At 40.8% G+C, this 22,553-nt stretch overlaps 1 protein-coding gene and 1 pseudogene across 3 annotated transcripts in view; both read left to right on the top strand.

Annotated features, from left to right (window-relative positions):
• Positions 1-22,447, top strand: part of ENTPD5 (ectonucleoside triphosphate diphosphohydrolase 5) — a 33,086-nt gene extending 10,639 nt beyond the window's left edge. For all 3 annotated transcript variants that reach the window (XM_006097642.3, XM_023761334.1, XM_023761335.1), the window contains 13 exons: positions 2,765-3,050; positions 3,695-3,774; positions 5,196-5,339; positions 8,377-8,452; positions 8,726-8,761; positions 9,080-9,168; positions 9,468-9,547; positions 10,653-10,714; positions 12,298-12,399; positions 13,071-13,211; positions 14,435-14,491; positions 15,184-15,299; positions 18,908-22,447. In XM_006097642.3, coding sequence (XP_006097704.1) covers positions 2,765-3,050; positions 3,695-3,774; positions 5,196-5,339; positions 8,377-8,452; positions 8,726-8,761; positions 9,080-9,168; positions 9,468-9,547; positions 10,653-10,714; positions 12,298-12,399; positions 13,071-13,211; positions 14,435-14,491; positions 15,184-15,299; positions 18,908-18,994 — 1,356 coding nt within the window. In that variant the 3' untranslated portion in view covers positions 18,995-22,447. The remainder of the gene's footprint in view (positions 1-2,764; positions 3,051-3,694; positions 3,775-5,195; positions 5,340-8,376; positions 8,453-8,725; positions 8,762-9,079; positions 9,169-9,467; positions 9,548-10,652; positions 10,715-12,297; positions 12,400-13,070; positions 13,212-14,434; positions 14,492-15,183; positions 15,300-18,907) is intronic.
• Positions 13,875-13,985, top strand: LOC111827715 (annotated as a pseudogene).
• Positions 22,448-22,553: the final 106 nt, after the last annotated feature.

Genomic DNA, 22,553 nt, shown 5'->3' with positions numbered 1-22,553 from the left:
CCAAGATGCATAATAATTAAAATGCAAAAGGTTAAAGACAGAGAATCTTAAAAGCAGCAAGATAAAAGCAGTTAGTTACCTAGAAGGGAGCTTCCATAAGACTGTCAGCTGATTTCGCAACAGAATTTTGCAGGCTAGAATAGAATGGCAAGAAATATTCAAAGTGATGAGAAGCAATGACCTACAACCAAAATTACCCAGAAAAGCTATCATTTATAATGGAAGGAGAGAAAAAGGGCTTCCTAGACAAGAAAAAGCTAAAGTAGTTAATCACCATCAAACATTATTACATGAAATATTAAAGTGTCTTCTTTAAGAAGAAGAAGAAAGATAAAAAATAAACAATCAAATCTCATATCTATCAACAATTAAATCTAAAAAACAAGATAAACAAGCAGAACAGAAATAGACTCATAGATACAGAAAACATTGTGATGGTTGCAGATTGGGGGATGGCTGGGAGGATAGGGGGGAAAAGGTGAGGGGATTAAGAAGTACAAATTGTTGCAGAATAGTAATGGGATGTAAATTATAGCATAGGAAATATAGTCAGTAATATCCTATTAACTATGTATGGTGTCATTTGGGTATGAGATTTATCAGGATGATCACTTTGTAAGTTATATAAGGTCTAGTCACTGGGATATACACCTGAAACTAATTTTTTTAAAAATATATTTTATTGATTTTTTTTACAGAGAGCTAGGGAGAGGGATAGAGAGTTAGAAATATCGATGGGAGAGAAACATCAATCAGCTGCCTCCTGCACACCTCCTACTGGGGATGTGCCTGTAACCAAGGTACATGTCCTTGACCGGAATCGAACCTGGGACCTTTCAGTCTGCAGGCTGACGCTCTATCCACTGAGCCAAACTGATTAGGGCTGAAACTAATTTAATATATAATTTTGTATGTCCACTGTAAATGAGAAGTAAAAAAATGATTTAAAAAATGTTTGGAGCAAAGTACATAAGGGGCAATTAAGGAAGCCTTAAGTGTTAGAGAATAGCCCTGTCCAGTGTGCTCAGTGCAACGAGGTGTGCGGCCCATCGGCCTTGAGTTTGACATTCTTGGTAGAGTGTTAGCCATGCATGGAAGGTTCTCAGGTTTGATTCTGGTCAAGGGCCTGTACCTGGGTTGCAGGTTCGATCCCCAGCCCTGGCCGGAGCAAGTGCGTGAGACAGCCAATTGATGTTTTTCTCTCACTATCTCCAACCACTCCTTCCTTCCCTTCCACTCTCTCTCTCTAAAAAAAAAAAAAATCAATGAAAGAAAATATTCTCAGGTGGGGATTAAAAACTGTTAGAGGATAGATACAGCATTCTTCGTTAATACCAGGGGAAAATATAGCCTATTCAGGAGACATTTTTCTGTGTCACCTTACTCTAGGTTTTCATCATCAATTGTATTCAACCTATCGTAACACAAATTCAAAACAAAGAATGCTGAGCACTAGTACTGAGTTTTATGCCTTTGCTAAGGACACATTAAGAAGTATAGGCAGTAACTTGCCATAAGGGAGGCACTTTGGAATCAGGGAAAAAGAAAGGTTGGCAAGAGTAAAGACTGTTTTCTGAAAAATCTTACCATTGCCCTAACCAGTTTGGCTCAGTGGATAGAGCGTTGGCCTGTGGACTGAAGGGTCCCAGGTTCAATTCCAGTCAAGGGCACATGCCTGGGTTGTGGGGCTTGATTCCCAGTAGGGGACATTCAGGAGGCAGCTGATCAATCATTCCCTCTCATTATTGATGTTTCTATCTCATCCTTCCTCCCTGAAATCAATAAAGAAAAAAAATCTCACCATTGACTTGCTTTATTACTTTCAACAAGTTATTGAATGTCTCTGTGTTAATTTGTTCATCTGCCCTAAGTTCTTATGGGGATAACATGGCCTGAAACCTGTGAAGGGTGTTTTAAAAACCATAATGAAGAAAATAAAAGAAAAAAAACATAATGACCTATTTAAGTGTTTTATTTATTGTTACTTTTTTAAAATATATTTTTATTGATTTTTACAGAGAGGAAGGGAGAGAGATAGAGAGTTAGAAACATCAATCAGCTGCCTCCTGCACACCTCCTACTGGGGATGTGCCCGCAACCAACGTACATGCCCTTGACCGGAATCAAACCTGGGACCTTTCAGTCCGCAGGCCGACGCTCTATCCACTGAGCTAAACCGGTTACAGCCTATTTAAGTGTTTTAAATTAAGTTGATTATTTCCTTGAAATGTGGTTGCATGTGCAAGCCAATGTCAACATTATTGGTCACAGTGTCAGTCCAATGACCTGATTTTTGAAGGTTAGGAACACCCTGGTGCTGGGACTTTATAACTCCTTTGGAACTTTATAACTTTATTTCAGAAATTGAAGCTTCTTATATCAAAAAGAAGAAAGAGAGGTAGCAGGGAGAGAGGGTTAGTATATGATCTAAAGACAAAGTTGTCAAAGTGGAGAGAATAAAATTTGACTACAATAGGAGCAAGGTGTCAGAGCTTTTGAATATGTGAGACCCACCCTACAATTAAAAGCAGAGCTTGGTTAAATATATTTTAAAACCCAAATTTCCTTTTGCAACCAGATAGCCTTCAGAAAAGGTCCTAAGAGTCTGTGTCACCCTGGTCAATCTGGTTGTTCTGGTTATTAGAAATAGAGAAGAAGGAGCACCTTAGGAAAGGGGTGGTACTTCTATGATGGGTGTTTCTTCTTTTACAGGTGTAAACAAAAAGGCCACTTGATCTAACCTTGTGTGTCTTTATCCTATAAGCCACTGCAGGTGTTTGAGCGGCACTGCTTCTACAACAAAGGTCTAGACTCACCACATCTTGGGGAGAGAATGGCCACTTCCTGGGGAGCAGCCTTCTTCATGTTAGTGACATCCTGTGTTTGCAGCACTATCTTCCACAGAGACCAGCAGACTTGGTTTGAGGGTGTCTTCCTGTCTTCCATGTGCCCCATCAATGTCAGTACCAGCACTTTGTATGGAATTATGTTTGATGCAGGGAGCACTGGAACACGAATTCATGTTTACACCTTTGTGCAGAAAATAGCAGGTAAGTGCAACTGGTACCCTCACCAGAGTCGATAAATCCATACTCTAGTAGAAACAAATGTACTGAGAGTGTGTAATGTGCATTACAGAATCTTATGGCTACTGAATGTCTTTCTTCAGAGAACATTTTGGACTATAATTGAGTACATAATGTTTAATTCAATGTTAGATTAAGAGGGATCTGGGTTGCCTGTAGTTTGAAACCCATGTGTCCAAGAAGTATAGCTGAAATTCGTCTTTCCTTTTCTTGAAAGGTGGTTGATACTTCCGGGTGCAGAATATTGAGGTAGTCTCGAGAGAAGGATCACTACCATCCTTGGAGAAGGGGAGAAGGGACCCCGAAGTATAATTTTTTCTGAATTTCCAGGGTTTCTGTCTTCAGGTTACATATAAAGCCTAGGGAAAGGAGTAGGAACTAGGTGTCCAACAGAGAAATGACAAGGGGACTCTCAGGGATTGCCTATCATCTCTGTCCTCCTCCTCAATACTCCTGCAAGCCATTCCTCACAGGGGGGATTACCTGGAATAGCTCAGGGAGTAGCAGGTTAATGTAGTAGGTCGTATGACACACAGCCCAGTATCAGAAGCAGCCTCACTTTTGGTAATCAGCCATCTCTCTTCTGTTTTAATCCCTGGACAAAATAGGACAGCTTCCAGTTCTGGAAGGGGAAATTTTTGATTCTGTGAAGCCAGGACTTTCTGCTTTTGTAGATCAACCTAAGCAGGTGAGTTGTTTTTGTTTTTTTACAATTATCATAAGATGTTTAGATTCTCAATATCTTGATAATTTCACCACACAGCTGCTGTTAAATAACTCGTGCTGTTTGTTCACTACTGATACTGAGGTTATGTGTGAGATTGGTTTTCTGTCCTCTGCTAATCTCCTGGATAACAGAAATTTTATATCCTGAACTCACTAGGGCTTTGGTGGAAGGAGGCTAGAATCTCCTTAAGAGATTGCTTCCTTTGTATTTACTGTTTGAGATTTTTATTTGAAGCCATCAGCTGCATTGATTAATGTAGATGCAGAAGATGGACATGAAGTTCTATAGGGTATGAGATATAAACATGACAGACAATTTAGGGAATGTAGACCCATTGAACCCCTTTCAGAACACCATGCTATAGGACAGACCATGCCTATACTCTGAAATTAGGCAAGAATATATGATGAAAAAATCTTTGGTGGCAGAGGATGAATGGTTTTGTTGTGTGTTTCACATTGGGGCACCCACAACATGTGCAACACCCAGTGTGTCAGAGGCCACATTAAAATACAATAATTCAGAATAAAATAGAATGTTGAACTTTGGTAGCAGCTGTAAAGATATTATTCAGTGTCTCAAGCATAATCACTAACCAAAGGAAAACCTAATGCTAAAAATAGTTTGAACTTGAAGAACTGAGAAGATGCTTATTTTCTCAGCTCACTGTTTTGAAATGGCAAAAATGCTAGAAAACTAGGAGCTCTTGAAAGCAACTACATTATAAAAGACTGATTTGACATTTAGAGAAGAAGATTGTGTTATGGTTGCTATTAATTATAATGATTATAAGAGGCAGTATGTATCAGGATAGGTGTTTACTCAGGGAAACAGGATTTAAAATAATGCTTTTGAATTAATCATAAATTGAGCATTACTGTGTACCATGCATGTAGATGTCAGTGATGTAAAAATGAACCTGACATATTCTGTCCTAATGGAAATAATATAGAGTGTAGCATAATAACAGCTACAGCTGGCCTTTGTGTGGAAACTACACACAGTCTGCCTCATTAATGTACACAGCAGTTTGTGGTGGTGTGAGGAATCTATCCCATCTCAGCAGAGGAAGCCAAGTCCAGGAAGCCCCTATGGTAGGCACAGGGTTAGCAAGCAAGCCTTCTAACTCCTCATTATGTGTTTCCTTCACTATATTCAACTTTTTGGCCTGAAGCTAATTTATATGAGACACAAAATAGCAATCAATTAAAATGACCACACTATAAAAGAATCATTTTTATTACTACTTAACCAAAATGAAATGGATTCTCCTTCAAAGAAGCCCATTTGTCTAGGTTTCTGCTCCTACAGAAACATGAGGGAATATACAAGTGCCACCATATGGACTCTTTACTGCATGAGCGGCTCTTCTCTTTTTGAAGGGTGCTGAGACTGTTCAAGAGCTCTTGGAGGTGGCCAAAGACTCAATCCCCCGAAGTCATTGGAAAAGGACCCCAGTGGTTTTGAAGGCAACAGCGGGACTGCGCTTACTGCCAGAACAGAAAGCCCAGGCTCTGCTCTTTGAGGTAATATTTGAAATCATCTACATCTTGGGTAATTCTTTTTCCCTATATAAATATTTTCTTTATGGGTTTAAAGCCCTCTGGTGTATTAACCTTTAGTATTGCACCATTGCTAAAGCACTGTGGTGTCTTTGGGCTCTTTTGTAGCTAATTATTTACATTTCAAAATATTACTCTTGAATTTATAGAGTTTTTCCTAAAAAATTTAAAGCACTTTCTATCCATGATGTTCTTTTTTAAAAAAATATTTTTAGCAATTTTTAGAGAGAGAGGAAGGGAGAGGAAGAGAGAGAGAGAGAAACATTGATGTGAGAGCAAAACATAGATTGGCTGCCTCCTGTACGCTCCCTACCGGGGATCGAGCCCACAGCCTGGTCATGTGCTCTGACCAGGAATCAAACTGGCAACCTTTTGGTGCACTGGAGACCACCCAACCTAATGAGCCACACTGGCCAGGATTATGATGCTCTTAATTTTCTAAACTTATTACAGCAGAATTGTTTTTAATTAACTTTAATGAGAAATAACTTACATACAATTAAATGTATCAATTTTAAGTATACAGTTAAATGAGTGTTGACAAATACATATGTTCCTTGTGCCCTTTTGTAGTCAATTTCCCCCTCCAGTGAAACCAGGCAACCACTGATCTGCTTTATGTCATTATAGATTCGTTTTGCATGTTCTTACATTTCCTGTAAATGGAGTCATACAGTTTTATATTTCTTTTTTGTGTGTGTCTTACTTTTTTCTCTCAGTATAAAGGTTTTGAGAAGAATCATGGAATTGTAAAGTATGAAAGATTTTTAAAGATAACTATTTTATCGCTCATTCAGATCAAAACTAAGTACAGAGAGTTTTAAAAAACCTCTATTTTAAACATTATTGTACATTTTATTATACAAAAATGTGTAAATTAATAAGATTAATAAGATTTAATATTGTGAAGAATATATGCAGAATCCCATTATAACAAAAAAAATCACAGCAAAAAAATGATTCTGTATTTAGGGGTGTTAATTCAGTCTTATAAATCCACTAGAGGCTGATGCACGAAATTTGTACAAGGGGCTTGGGCCTTGTAGCCCCAGCTGTTCTGCCGTTCAGTCGATTTGCATATTACCTTTTATTATTATAGATTCTCCTTTGACTGTCAGTACAGAGGGCTTAAGTCCCTTGCCCAAGGACAAACTGCCTGGAATGTCCTTATGAAAATCTGAATCCCAATTCTTCATTCATTCATCCATTCATTCACTCATTTATTCATCATATAAGTGCTTTACTATGTACTGGACACTGGTGAAGTGGGACATAGAGCAGGGAACAAAAATAACACTGTCCCTGTCTTAATGGAACTAACATCCTAGTTTCCAAGACAAAATGAATAAGTCAATACAAAGTATGTCAGGTACTTTAGAAGCTATGGAGAAAAAATAAAGCAGGGTAAGGCAGATTGAAATGCTGGTGGTAGTGTGAGAGAGATGCTATTTTAAATAGGGTGGTCAGGGAAGACCTCATGGGTAAGATGCATTTGATCAGAGATCTGAAGGGAATGAAGAAACAAGCTATGTAAAACGTTTGTGAATGTAGAATATTCCATACTAGAGAAACAGGTGTAAAGACCTAAATCAGGAATGTGCTTGGCATGTTCAAGGAACAGCATCCAGGGTAGGGTGGCTGGAGGAGAGGGAGTGATGGAAGGGAAGTAGAAATAAGTTCAGAGAGGTGGGAGGGGTTTATCACGTAGGGCATCAGGGGCCTATGTAAGGACTTCGGCTTTTTCTCTAAGAAGGAAGCCACAGGAGGGTTTGAGCTAAGGAGAGACATAATCTGATGTCTGTTTTTAAAGCACCACTCTTGGCTGCAATGTTGAGAATTAATTGTGAGCAGAGGCATGGAGTGGAGAGGGCAAGAGCAGAAACTATGTTTATTCCTGTTGGCTTATCTATCTTCCTAATTGCTTGTTTATGGATCACTTAACTGACCTTTCCTGGTTGAAACAGTGTTCAGAGGTCACTGCAAGAAGTGTTTTGTCCTGTCAGAAACGAGAACAACCAAGACTAGAATTTTTCCTATCTCTATTTGGGACCTCTCCCTCCCCAACATGATAATCATATAAAAATAAGACATAACACCCACATTATTGACCTAGATTTATGGAGAGTCAAGAGCATTTGTGCAAGCTCTTCATTCTCATCTTCTAAAATAGAATAAGTAAATTCAAATTTGGGATCTTGACTCTTTTGAGGCCCTAGCCATGTGCCAGGATTTGACAGGGGCTGACAGCAGAGTACTTCAGCCCAGGGACATGAGCTCCTTTACCACTAAGGACAAAAACTATAGAATTTGATAGGAGAGCAGCAGAAATTTTATTGTAGCCTCAGGAGCCCCCCAGGCCCAACTCTTCTCTACTCTCCAAGTTTATCTGCTCATCTAAGAAATGGAGTGGGAAGGGGTCCTCCTAGCTTCCAGTACATATCCAGGTAGAATTAATCAGGTGTTTTAAAAAAATTACAGGATCCTGATTTGAGCTGGCAAGGTCAAATGTATGCCCTTTCCTAGGTCCAGTTCACCTATAAATGTAGATGATTTGGTTGCGATTTATTTTAAAGTCAAGGGAATCCCTGTGTTTTCTTTTTACAAGAAACCACTAATAACTTGCTTAGTTCCTTCTCCAGCTTATTTTTTCTTTTTAAAATATATTTTTATTGATTTCAAAGAAAGAAAGGGAGAAAGAGAGAGGGATAGAAACATCAATGATGAGAGAATCACTGATGGGCTGCCTCCTGCAGGCCCCCCTACTAGGGATCCAGCCTGCAAACTGGCATATGCCCTGACTTCCTGGTTCTTAGGTTCATGCTCAACCACTGAGTCACACCGGCCGGGCCTTCTCTAGTTTCTTTAGGGAAAATGAATGAGTTCTAAGATTTTATTTAGGGAAAATGAAGAGAGTAGTTTTCTAAGCCTTTTAGGACATAGCCAAAATATGGAAATCTATTTTATTGCCTTAGGGAATTCAAATTTTTTCCTTTTTCTCTAGGTAAAAGAGATCTTCAAGAAGTCACCTTTCCTGGTACCAGATGACAGTGTTAGCATCATGGATGGATCCTATGAAGGTGGAGAGGTGTTGATATATGTTCTAGAGGGAGAGGGCCAGGGTTAATAAAAGATCTGATTAAAGGACTGTGAACAGGATGGGGTGCTGAAGAAAAAGGAACTAAGGGGAAACAAATAAGCATAGAGGAATGGAATAGCAGGAAATGGTAGGATGGGGAGAAGGGAAGTGTGCTTTAGACATGAACTGTAGAGAGAAAAGAGGACAAAGATGGGGCCCGAGAAGAGAGGGAAAGTGCTCTGTGATGTAATCCTTGTCTCTCTGTCTTTTTTAGGCATATTAGCTTGGATCACTGTGAATTTTCTGACAGGTAATACATTCTCAAGTGTATCTTAAGATTTTGACTGGGTTCACACAGGGTCACAGCAAAATTACCTTTCTTTTTCCTGTATTATTCTTTCCTTTTGTAAAAAAGAGGAAAGGAAAGACAGGATTTAGTGTTTATAACCTGCCTTCAAGGCCTCAGCTGCAGCAAGAGTCCTTCGTGGTTAACATTTGCCTGTAATCCATGGGGGCAGGGAGCAATGGAGTGTTTATGAAATTCCTCCAGAGCAGGAGAGAAATTGCAGACCGAGGAGTATTGGGCTGTCCAGGAGCAGAACATTTTCAAACTGGCTCTCATCCACAGGTCAGCTGCATGGCCACAGTCAGGAGACTGTGGGGACCCTGGACCTGGGGGGAGCCTCCACCCAAATCACATTTCTACCCCAGTTTCAGGTGAGTCATTACCATGAAGGTTTGGTTAGCAACTCACTTGGCAGGCATATCACGGTGCTAGGAAAGTGGTGCCCTATTTTTAGGCAGCAGCTCCACCACAAATAGGCTGAGTAGAATAAATTAATAACTGAGTGGACTTTTCTTTATCACTGTTCAGAGTCCCTTTGCTTCCTCAAGCCATATGACAGCAGTTTAATCTGCAGTCAAATGCTCTACCACTGAGCTATACCCCCAGGTGATAACATCCTTAGAATAATCGCAGATTCTAAATAGCCTTTTTGCTTTTTTTTAATTTTCAGAAAACCCTGGAACAAACCCCTAGGGGCTACCTCACTTCCTTTGAGATGTTTAACAGAACTTATAAGCTCTATACATATAGGTGAGGAGGGGGACAGGGAGGAATAATATTTCATGTAGTATGAGCCTGCTAACTTTTTAAAAATATATATTTTTATTGATTTCAGAGAGGAGGGGAGAGGGAGAGAGAGATAGAAACATCAATGATGAGAGAGAATCATTGATTGGCTGCCTCCTGCATGACTCCCACTGGGGATTGAACCTACAACCCGGGCACATGCCCTGACTGGGAATCAAATCGTGATCTCCTAGTTCATAGGTCTACACTCAGCCACTGAGCCATGCCTGCCGGGCAAGTCTTCTAACTTTTTTTTTTTTAAATTTAAAAAAAAAAATATTTTATTGATTTTCCACAGAGAGGAAGGGAGAGGGATAGAGAGTTAGAAACATCAATGAGAGAGAAACATCGATCAGCTGCCTCCTGCACACCCCCCACCGGGAATGTGCCCGCAACCAAGGTACATGCCCCCGACTGGAACCGAACCTGGGACTCTCCAGTCCACAGGCCGACGCTCCATCCACTGAGCCAAACCGATCAGGGCTCTTTTAACTTCTTAAAGCATTTTCACATCTATTATTGCATCTGACAAGCCTTACATAGTCTTTACCAGTCCCTGAAGGCCTATTACCTGAAACTCAACCCACTTACCAAATGCCAAGGCAAGCATGTCAAACTTGTGGGTTTGACATGCTTGTACCAAGGCATCCAAGGATTTATTCATTCTTGGCTTCCAACATATATGACTTAAAGAGTCAAAAGTTTTCTCTATAAAGAGGACACTCAGTAAAAGCTCAGCCAAAGCGCTGTGCCAACTCCATTGAGTTTGCCTTCAGATGTTCAAAATCCAGCCTAGGATTTGATCAGAGTGAGTCTGGGAGCTAAGATGAGAGCTTTTCTGGGGATGGTTCCCAGGGTGGGACCCTAGGCAGCGTCACTATCTCTGACCTTTAAGTCATAGCTGTGGAAAGTAGTTACTGCAGGGCCCTGATCTAAACTGTGCAGAAATTACCACTTAGCCACACTAGATGAATAGGTTACAGAGGAACCATGTTACTTTTGAAAGAGGTAGCTTTAGGCTGGAGGACTTCAGGACCAACATGAAAGTAGCCAATCCTGTATTTTACAGTTACTTGGGATTTGGATTGAAAGCTGCAAGACTAGCAACTCTGGGAGCCCTGGAAACAGAAGGTTCGTCTGGGTACCTGTGCTGGTTGGGGTTTGGTGAGAGTGAACCCAATCCTCAGCTTGCCTTTTCCCTCCCTTGGCAATGATTCTGTGGAGGAAAGAGTTATGCTGAATTAGGAAGCACCTATATATATAAAAACCCAAGTGACCGGTTGATTGTTCAACCAGTAGGTATGATGTGCACTGACCACCAGGGGGCAGGTGCTCAACACACAGGCATGAAAACAGGGAACAAACTGATGAATCTCAGAGGGAAGGAGGGAGGGGGAGGGCGAGAAGAGATTAACCAAAGATCTTATATGCATACTAGAGGCCTGGTGCACCGATTCAGTGTACGGATTCTTGCACCGGTGGGGTCCTTCGGCCTGGCCTGCAGGGATTGGGCCGAAACTGGCAGTCCGACATCCCCCTAGGGGTCCCGGGTTGAGAGGGTGCAGGCCAGGCTGAGGGACCCCACCGGTGCACGAATTCGTACACCGGGCCTTTAGTATGTTATACAATGGACATAATAATGGCAAATTCTTTTTTTCCTTTATGAGTTCAGATAAGTTTTGGTATACATTATTAGTCATTTCTAGAATAAGGTCTGTTTGTATGGGGCAATAGCCTGTGGCCAGGAGGCTGAAGTATCAGCAGAAATTCAAGGCTCAGAGAGCAAATTTAGTAGGAGCTTACTCAAGCCCTTGGCTTTACATGGGAGATACAGATGCAGAAAAATCCACTTGCAGGGTGGAATAGCTGAGCAACTCCATTCACCTCCTCACAGGTGGTAGAAGGGTTAAAAGCTTGGCTTTTTTTTTTTTTTAACCGAATCTTTTTCTTTGTACGTTTTTATTGATTTTTTGAGAGAGGAAAGGAGAGGGAGAGAGAGTTATAAACATCGATGAGAAACATCAATTGGCTGGGGATCCAGCCCACAACCTGGGCATGTACCCTGACCAGGAATCAAACCAGCAACCTCTTGGTGCATGAGTTGATACTCAACCACTGAGCCACATGGGCTGGGCAAGAGCTCAGCTTTTGCAGTCAGGTAGAATTGGGTTCAGTTTCAGTTTTGTGATTTGGGGCAAGTTAGCTACCTTTCTGTGCCTCTTTCCTTACCTTAAGTAAGATTTTACATTTAAAGCACTTTGTATTACTTTGCAATAATAGCCAGTAAGCTATTATTGTGATGATGATTGTATAGCATTTCAGTTTATAAATGTGTTTCATTTAAGCCTCATAACAACCAATGAGAAAAGTAGAACAGTATTTCTCACCCCCCCCCACCCTTTTTTTTTAGAAAGGAGGGAACTTATTCCATTGTAGGTTTGGGATTTCTTTCAGATGTGATGAAAGCCATGGATCCTTCCACCAAATGCACATATGACAGAAATGTGCTCATAGTTTTAGGGGCTTCACCAACACCATGAAGCCCATCTATGAACCCTTGTTAAGAATTCCTGTCCTAGGATGTAGTCATGGAACTAATTTAATATGATTGGAAAGCCCAGCCACCTTGGTGATTACTTTCCACCTTAGTGGCTTCTTGCTTGCCTCCCTCTCTCACATCCTTGCCTCTTTGTGGTCTGGTGTTTTCCTTTCAGGGACTGAGGGACATACTTTTCGAAGTGCCTGTCTACCAAGATGGTTAGAAGCAGAGTGGATTTTTGGGGGCGTGAAATACCAGTATGGCGGCATCCAAGAAGGCAAGTGATGTTTTTTCACTGGTTGAAGTATTTTTACACTTGAAGTCTGGAGAAGTTCCATGTGAAACTTTTTACAGAGCTCAAGAGAAACTTGTCATATTGCAGAGACTCATTGCAAAGAGATACTGGTATGCCTCCAAGAAATAGTGGGAAGTGACAGTGAACAGCTGTCATTCTGTCTCCTGCTCTTTCCCTGGCCCAGTGTTGTGGATTCATTAGACCTGGGGTCTCATGCAGTAAGGGTCTCTGCCCTCAGCGGGGTGAAACTGAAAATTGAGATGATAGGGAGAATAATTTACTTTAAGTTTTATAAAAGGCATAGACCTTGAAATCAAGGAAGAACTTGATTTTTCTAGTAAAGGAAGCAGGCAAGCCTTCTAGCTACTTCTCATAAGCACCATGAAACATACTGTGAGGCATCAGCTCTAGGCTGACTGGGGCTGTTTTTGATGAGCACAGGTCAGGGAGGGCGCTTCATAGAGAAGCAGGTGCCTTTCCTCCGGATGGCGAGGCTGTGGAAGTTTGCTCACCTCTGTAAGCCTTTTGTCCTGAGCCTCAGCTGTCCTTGTTTCCTCCTTCTGTGTCCTCGTTGGCTCCAGTAGCTTGTCTCAGAGAGTGGACCTTCCCCTGTCATTTTTCTCACCCTGTCCCTGTGCACTTTGCCCTGGCAGGGGAAGTGGGCTTTGAGCCCTGCTATGCGGAAGTGCTGAGGGTGGTCCGAGGAAAACTTCACCAGCCAGATGAGATCCAGAGAAGCTCCTTCTATGCTTTCTCTTACTACTATGATCGAGCTGTTGACACACACATGATTGGTAAGTTCACTCCAGGTGTCAGGTCAGGGAGGACACTGGGCAAGGCTCTGGTGGGAAAGGGAGAGGGATTCTCTGAAATGCTTGGTCGGAGGTGATCATCCTACTCTTCTTCAGTGCTGGTTGTTGAGTGGCGCTAGTTACTCGAATGGAAGGGGGCATATGATTGAGAATCTTTTAGAGCTAGAAATGGCCTTAAAATTTTACATGAAGTCTTTTTTCTTTTTTACTTTTTTATTGAGGTATAATTGACATAAAATAAAATGCACATACTTTATTTTTTATTAAAATATGGTTGACATAATATTAGTTTCAAGTGTACAAAATAGTGATTCAACATTTATTTATATATCTTACAAAATGATCTCCCTGTAAGTCTAGTAACCATCTGTCACTGTGCAAAGTTCTTACAATATTGTTGACTGTGTTCCCTGTGTTGTACATTACATGCCGGGATCTGTTTATTTTATACTGGAGGTTGGTGCCTCTTAGTCCCCTTTACCTTTTTGCCCATCCTCCCATCCCTCTCCCCTCTGGCAGCCATCAGTTCATTCTTTATATTTGTGAGTCTGTTTCGTTTTGTTTGTTTTGTTTTTTAGAGTCCACATATAAGTGAAATCATACAGTTTTTGTCCCCTGACTTATTTCATTCAGCATAAAATGTACATATTTTAAAGTGTACAGGTAGTTCATAAGTGTGATGATTGGGTGTTCACACTCTTTTGTGAGATGTGCCTCCCTCAAACCTTGTTACATCAGCACATTACCCCCGTGACGTGGAAAAATGTGTACTTTGCTCATTTTGACATCTATACACCCCTGAAACCATTACCAAATTCAATATTTAAAACCATATATATTACCCTAAAGTTTCCTCCTTCCCCTTTTTAACTTTTTTTTATCACAGTAGTAATGTTTTTGTTGAGCTATGATGATGTATGTATGGAATCTGTCATGGCCTGAGATATGAATTGATTTTCTATTTTCTAATGTGTTTTTGCAAATGAATCACATTTTTATTGTGGTTAAATACATATAACATAACATAGATTATAAATAAACAGACTGCATAGATTATTTTGTATGAATATCATGTATATTTAATCAATTCTCTAATGTTGGGAATTTTATTTCATGTTTTTCTTTATTATAAATCTCACTAGGATGAATTTTCTTATGTTTCTTTGACACTTTTTGACATCAGCTACTCTTCTGCTTCATTCCAGATTATGAAAAGGGGGGTATTTTAAAAGTTGAAGACTTTGAAAGAAAAGCAAAGGAAGGTAAGTGTCAGTGGCAGCCCTTAACAGTGAGTCTGAGAGGCTGTACAAAGTCCAGGGACCTTAATGTGTCCCGAAGTTCCACAGCCAGCAGGAAGCCTCTCAGAGGCTGGTTTTCTGTCCTTGCCAGGAGCTTAAAGCATAAGTGGCATAGAAAAATGTGAGAATAGAAGAGGCTTTAGGAAGATGGTGAAAACCTGCTTTTCTACATTTCTGGTGTGTGTTTTTTAGTTGAAATAGTGTTATTAATGCTAATGAAACATCAAACACCAAAATATATGGGAAATAGCCACAGAGGTTTCCTGGAAAGAGTCCATTGAAAACATAAATAATCTTATCCAGTGTCCCCAAAGTAATGCTAACTGGTATTTCCCTGTCTTCAGGGCTTCAGCATTAATAATATATAAGGAATGTGGTTGAATTAAGCCCAAAGAATAGACATAGAAATTTAGCAAATAAACAAGGGCCCATGTAAATTTGAGTAGATAAGATATCACATCAGAAATCTGCAAGTTCTTAAGAAGCTGCAGTCTTATAGAGGCTGTCAGTGCACAGTTCTAGCCTCTAAGACTCCTAGGCATCAGCCAAATGGAGAATTCTGCTTTGCTTATTCCAAGTCTATATTTAGAGAAAATTACACACCTCTCAGTTGGCTGCAAACTTGAATTCCACTCTTTACTCTCTCTCCCCTTCAGTGTGTGACAACTTGGAAAATTTCACCTCAGGCAGTCCTTTCCTGTGCATGGATCTCAGCTACATCACAGCCTTGTTGAAGGATGGCTTTGGCTTTGCAGACAGCACCGTCTTACAGGCAAGAGAGAGGGCAGAGGAGTCTCATAACAGACTTCTTATTTGGGAGTTGGGAAGAAAGAGTTAAGAGTGACTATAGGTGGAATTATGAGGATTTTTATTCGGGCTATGGACAAGCACTGTGCAAGACACTATGAGTGTGGGAAATTACCTCGATGCAAAGGCAGTTTCTAAGTATGTTACCAGGAAAGCTATCCTAGAGGTCACAGAGCAGAAGGCTTGCATCCAAATGAAGATGCCCAGACCCCATGGTTTATTAAATCAATTTTGAAACTCAGGACGAGAAGCAACAGGAAAGAAATGGGACAGGTGAACACACAGTGTAGGGTGCAAGCAGGTTGGAAGTGCCACACTTCCTGAATTCTGGGTATGTATGTCCTACCTCCCTCTGCTGCTGCTCACAGTGTGGTTGGTTGCAAGTACTAGACCTGAAGTTTAATCAAGAGGGCACAAGGACAGAGGTGCCTGGAGCCATTGCACAAATTTCCACTGTTTGGAGAGGCATAGGGGCAAGTACATTATCTGGTAATATTAGCTCACTCAGCCCAATAGATGGTCTTATTTGGCAGAGGACATGAGGGACCAGAAGGGTGTCACAAACAAGTGCCTAAGACCTCATGAATGTTGAATGCCTGTGTATATGTAGAATGTCATATATATTTGATATGTGTCTTGTATATTTAGTGCCTCTTGAATCTTGGGTCCCCCTTTATCTTCCTATCTCTGTCCATCTGTTCCAGAATGGGCAGGCTCAACATTGTAGTAATTTATTTATTCTAAACACATCTTATATCTTTTATCCATCCCATTTTCTGGTCTTCAGTATAATAATTAAATAATTGCACATATGTTTATGTCAATGAAAGAATGTCCAGCGTTAGAAAAAGTCTTATAAGAGTTTATTTGAGCCAAACTGACAACCATTGCTGGGAAGCAAAATCTCAGTGGATTGGGAAAATGCTCCAGAGAATGGCAGTTTGCACTTTATTTTATACATTAGAATCAAAGGAGATATAAGGGGGTTACATGAAATCCATTTGGTGGTAGATTAGGGAGGTGGGAGAAAGCAAAGTGGAGAAATCTCTGAGATTAGATAAAAAGTAAAACACAGAGATGCATCTTATACATCGGTGGGTACAGGATAGTAAATATTTACGGGACACCGAATGGCATGTGGGCAACAATACAACAGTGTGGTCTCATGCTCTGGTGCGGGTGGTTGTGCCTTCGAGGAGTCTGGAAAAGAAAATTACCCTGACATTTCAAAGGTATGTTATCTTAGATGCACAAAGAAAATAGACAATTTCAAAGGTAAAGGTTGACCTTTCTCAAGGAAGCTACAGGCCTAGGACATGACTACCCACCATGACCCATTTTTCAGTAGGATTTTTTACATTCAGACCACCTTGAGCTTGTCAGGTTTACTATGTGACCCTTTTTCATCCACAGTTACAAGGATGAGTAAAATGTAGTCTTTGTCCTCAGATATCATGTAGTCTATTAAAGGAGATGGCACAAGGCAGCTTTGAACTTTGGGGTTTAGTACGTAGACTGTATTCTTTTTTTTTCTTTTTTTAATATATTTTATTGATTTTTTACAGAGAGAAAGGGAGAGGAATAGAGAGTTAGAAACATCAATAGAGAGAGAAACATCGATCAGCTGCCTCCTGCACGGGGATGTGCCCACAACCAAGGTACATGCCCTTGACCGGAATTGAACCTGGGACCCTTCAGTCCGCAGGCTGACGCTCTATCCACTGAGCCAAACCAGTTAGGGCAAGACTGTATTCTTTTTGAGCCTCCTCCCCCCTCCTTGTGCCATTTCCTCTTCCTGTTTCATCAGTTCCGGATGAGTTTATATTATCCAATTTGTTGGGTTATACAGATGTCATAAACTCATTCGTACTAAGGTACTTGAACTTCATGTGTTTTGCCTGCCAAGAGCTTCAGCATTTAAAGTGCTTAAGACATGCCAAAACCGGTTTGGCTCAGTGGATAGAGCGTCGGCCTGCGGACTGAAGGGTCCCAGGTTCGATTCTGGACAAGGGCATGTACCTGGGTTGCGGGCACATCCCCAGTGGGGGGTGTGCAGGAGGCTGCTGATCGATGTTTCTCTCTCATCGATGTTTCTGACTATCTCTCTCCCTTCCTCTCTGTAAAAAATCAATGAAATATATTAAAAAAATAAATAAAGTGCTTAAGACAGAAGAGTTATTTGCCAGTACATTAGTATAGTGGTGTATAAAGCATGGGCTTTGTTGTCCATCAGATCTGGATTCAAGTTCTGATTCTGCAAGCTTGCTGGCTCTGTGACCTTAGATGATTTACTTCCTCTCTAACTTTTAGGTTCCTCACCCAAAGCACAGGTATCCTTCGAGTTCCTATTTTATAGGACTGTTATGAAAATTGAGATAATGCCTGTGAAACACATTACCTGTCACATAGTATAAGTTATTAGTATTGGTGTCGCTAGTAGTATAGGCAGTTGGGGAGAGATTTGTGGATTAGAGAGGTCATCCTAAGCCCTTAGTACATAGTACTGAGTTAACAACTTTCTCTACTTAAGTATCAACTATAACCAAATCATGTAAGGACAAGTTTCTGCCATTTCCAGTGCTGGCATCCTTTTGCTCTTTATGATTTCAGTGGCAACACAATTTAAATCAGGGGTTCTCAGTCCTGCCCGAGATAGCTTCACTTCAGCATCTATGTCTTTAGGCTGTCAGCCCAGTCCTCAGAACGGAGGAGAGCATTTGATTGGGGGACACTCCCAGTTTGACTCAGGTATCTCAGACAAAACCTCAAGATGATCCACATGCCATTCTCCCAGTGTTTGGCACAGTGACTAGATTGGATTTCCTCAGGTCAATAAAGTATTGTGTCATAAAACTGAGTACTAGAAAGACAGACTAAAAGCAATCCACTGGTTTCCAAACTTGTGTGCATGTGTGTGGTGGTCTTTACTCAACAAAAGCTTATGCAGAATGCCAGTAACACTGCTATGTGGAGCATCTGTTTGAAGCAGAGGTACAGGGCCTGGGACTCCTTCACCAGGTGGCCCCCCTTTCTCTTTGAAGCGCTTCCAAGGAACCCTCAGGATTCTGAAGAAAACAATTTGATAAATACTAACTGAATCCCTTTTATGTAGTTGAGAAATTGGGGTCTAACATGGGGTCATGAACTAATTGAGGCTCAACCTGGCCTAGAATGCCTTAAAAACCTTAGATGGTTAATAGTGCTTAAGAAGCAGCAGTTACTTACAAAGTATGAGTGGGGAAGCTTTAGTATTTGCGTTCATACCTCTAACTCTATTCCCAACTCCTGTTATATCTAATTTCAGGATTAGGGAAAGAGTTCCAAAGGTCCTGTTGAAAGCCTGGGTGAGACCACTTTCTGGGCCAGAAGATTCAGGGATCAGCTTGGCAAGGGGCCAGTAATAGGCCACGGCAGGAAGGAAACTTGCAGAAATGGGTTGTGGGGAGGCCTCCAGACTGGCTACTTCCAATTTGCCTTGGTTTGGCCATGTGGGCGATCTTTGCCCATGTCGTGCTTGCTAAAATTAAAAATTGAATGAAAATGTGAAGGCTTTTTTTTTCTCCTCCCCAACAGCTCACAAAGAAAGTGAACAACATAGAGACAGGCTGGGCCTTGGGAGCCACCTTTCACTTGCTGCAGTCTCTGGGCATCTCCCACTGAGGCCACACCCTTCCTCTGAGGTCTGTATTTGCCAACAACCTTTTAACGGGAGAAGGAGACAAGACTCAGTCATGTTATGAGGCGGTCTGGAAACCACCTGGATTGAAACCCAGCAGCTGGCTTCATCAGGAGGAAGAGGTTTTTGTAGACAGCTCTTGCCCTTAAGTCTAGAGATTTGGGTTTTAATTAATTTTACACATCTAATAGGAACTGGTACCTAACCATTCTGCTTGCACGGCTGGTACTAGAGTCTAAATTTTTGAGCATGCTTGTGTGTCACAGAGAGCCAAAAGGAAGAGCTTTGGAACTTAACCAAAGAAAAATCTCATTTCAACCCTTTGAGTGCCTCTTTCCTTTTGAACATTTTAAGTTTCCTCTTACATGCTAATCTTAGCTGACTGACTGCAATCCCATAGCCTGTCAACACCAGTATATTTTTCCTCCCTGCACATTGCCTTGTCCCACCCTTATCATACCCATCCACCCACTTGCCCAAAAAAGAGAGGAAAAAATACCTGGTTTTGTAATTCAAGAGGAAAGAAAGGTACCATCTCTGAAGTTGTGTGGTCCTGCTTTGTGCTAGCTCCAATCAGCCAGCTGAGAGCTGTCCTCTTAGCGGGAGAGCAACTCCTACCTGTACAGCCTTAAGAAAAGAGGCCATCCAGTCTCTAAGGACATGTTTTGGGAGAGCGTGGCTGCCTTGTATAGGCCACCTTCTTTTAATCAACTTTTTATGTCAACCGTGAGATTAATGAGTATGTCCAACCTTCTAGGAATATGTGTTTATTCAGTGCCAGTGCCTCCTTCCAGGCTCTGTTTATAGTAATTTGTCATCCTAATCTTATTTCTTTGTATTTCTAAGAAGTACATCTCTACCCTTCTATTGGAGGATCTAGATTTTGGCCGTAGCTCCTTTCAGTTTGCCCTTTTATTCTGTATAGCAACATTTCCTCCTACCTGGCCCCTGATCATTTTAGCTACCATCTCCTAAATTGTCTAGTTCCAGGGTTTCTGATACCCTTCTCGATGATAAGCTAACATTTTATTTTGTTGGCCATTTTGGCCCTCACACTGGATTCTTTTTGGGTTGGAATGCTCTGAGCCCTTCATTTTGTGAATTACTTCCCCTAAAATTCATTATCTCGTACTTTCCCATAGGCCCATCACCTGCTTCGTGTCTGCCCGCTCAGCGCCCTTGGGCTTGAAGGATCTTCCTGTTGACTGGCTCTTTGACCTTGGCTCTTTACCTCCAGCTTCTTTCCAGCAGTTTGTATCTTCCACACTTGTAGCCATCACAGTAGCTTTCTTCTGGCTCTCTCGCCAAAAAAATGTTATTGAACACCTGGCCCTCACAAGAGCTCCTTTTTTAAAGTTATTCCACTGAGTCAGTAAGTGGTTAACATCTGATGTGTAGCTAGCCAAATTTTATCTTTATCCCCCACATTTTAGTGTGTTGTTTGGTTTCTTTATTTCATTGTGGAATTTTTTCAGATTCTTCATACTGACTTTATTTTCTTTTTTCACACTGACTTTTATTATACCAAGGTCACCTTGATACCTATTGTCTTCCTCAAAAGAATGCTAATGCGTCATAGATCTTTAGAGTTGGAAACAGCCCAAAGATATAATCCAGCCTTCTAACTGTTGCAGAATCCCCTTAACATTTCTAAGTAGCTGTATTTAGCTTCTGGTTAGCATGTTTTGAGACAGCTCATTGCATTTGGGACAGCACTGATGTTAAAAATCCCTTCAATGTGGCGCTGCAATCTCTCCTCTCAGTGGTCTTCTCTAGTCCCTCCTTTCACAGCCTTTCCATCTCCTGAAGAAAATTCCTTTCGAGTCCTTTGTGGTCTCTCCTTTAATAGCACAGTTGGCTTCTGGACCCCTTACCATTTTTGTCACACAGGTTGAGTGCTAGAACCAGTCATACACTAAATGTTGTTCCACATGATTAGGGAGAGACCAGTTTCTCTAGTAGAAACCAAGTGTTTTCCCCAAGAGGTAAGCTGTGTTCACTGAAGTTTGATGATTGAGAGAGGCAAGATTCCCTGGTCTTTGTCATAGCTTGTCTCTGAAGATTTTCTTATGGACAGAGGCTGTTCAGACTCCTTTGGTCATCCCAAGTACCCCCAGAACTCTTGGATAGATGCATTAACTCCAAAATGTGTCTACCTAAATTCTGATAATCTTGACTAGAACATCTGGAGAGAATTAACCAGTTTATCCATGTTAGGAGCAATTATCGAATAAGCATTTTTATTTCTTAGAAAAAATGACTTGTCTATAATGTCCTTTTGCCCCTTAGTGTACCTTTTGGGCCTCTTATTGAGGAATCCTATAGTGGCTAATATTGCTGGTTACGTTTCTTTTCTATAAATGTGTTTATATATTTCAAATACTTAGGACCTGGCCTGACACATAGTGGACGTTGTGTGTTTACCATCATCATATGAAGAACATCCTCTGTGGTAACGGAGGGCCTTGCAAGATGTGCCTTAAAATTCTTCCTATTTTGCCTGATTTTATTTGCATACTTTTGGAGAATCCATGTTCTCCTTTCCTGGGCTACCTTTCCAATTTTTGTGAAAGATGACCTTTCCCCCCCATTCAGTGGTGACCTTTCTGGACTCTGCTAGTAGTCATACAACTTTCACAGTAGTTGCCATCTTTCATTCTGGGCACATCTTTCCAGAGATTCCAGGAACATTTGTGACACTATCACTTTTTACTCTAGTATCTTATAAATTTTCTGCATTTGCCTGAAAAGTTCCCTTGTAGAAACATCTTTCTCATTCCTTCAATAACTAAGCTAAACTAAACAGAATAGTTTAGCTTGGTTCAAAAACAGACTGTTTCTTCTCATTTCATCAACAAATCAGACAAAATTTTCTCTACAGTATACAAATCTAATGGATCCCCAAATCTCTTCAAGAGGCATCTCTGGTACTGCGAAGTGAGCTCTTCAAACACCCACAGCACCCCTACACCCATCAGCCACCAGTCCGCAACCAAATATGACAAATTCTGCTGCTAATCAATCAGATTTTCCCTTTGACCTGGCTCCTGAAGTTCTCAAACCTGTGCAATGAAACTATTTATTGTTTTGTCACTGAACAGACAATGGTGTCCCAGAGAGGAACCATAAATAAAATTGAAATCCGGTGCTGTGATAAGGAAGTAATAATGAGCAACAAGATTTGGTTTTCTTTTTAGAAAGTCCAGTGCAACAAAGGTTAAAGCAATTTATTTTTAATTTTAAAACAGTAATTCTAACAAAAATGCATCAATTGAATATTTCTAATTCTTCTTTATCAAAAGATAATTGTATAAATTTATGACCAGCATTTAAAAAAAACTATACATCTTCTCTTTAGAAAGGATTGTTAACGAGTGAAAATGAATGAGATAGCACCTTAAGTTGTTTTAGTAATAAAAAGTTATTTTCAACAAAAATCATAATAGTCTTCCTTTGGGGTTTTTCTTGGTGTGGTTTATATACCCCTCCCCACAGCAAATTATCACTCATTATTTGGGTTCCACAGATGCCTTAAATAAAGGA

This window comes from Myotis lucifugus, unplaced genomic scaffold (genome assembly GCF_000147115.1).
Source record: "Myotis lucifugus unplaced genomic scaffold, Myoluc2.0 scaffold_207, whole genome shotgun sequence".
NCBI classification, from domain to species: Eukaryota; Metazoa; Chordata; class Mammalia; order Chiroptera; family Vespertilionidae; genus Myotis; species Myotis lucifugus.
The sequence above is the reverse complement of the archived record's forward strand: the minus strand, read 5'-3'. Positions and strand labels throughout refer to the sequence as shown.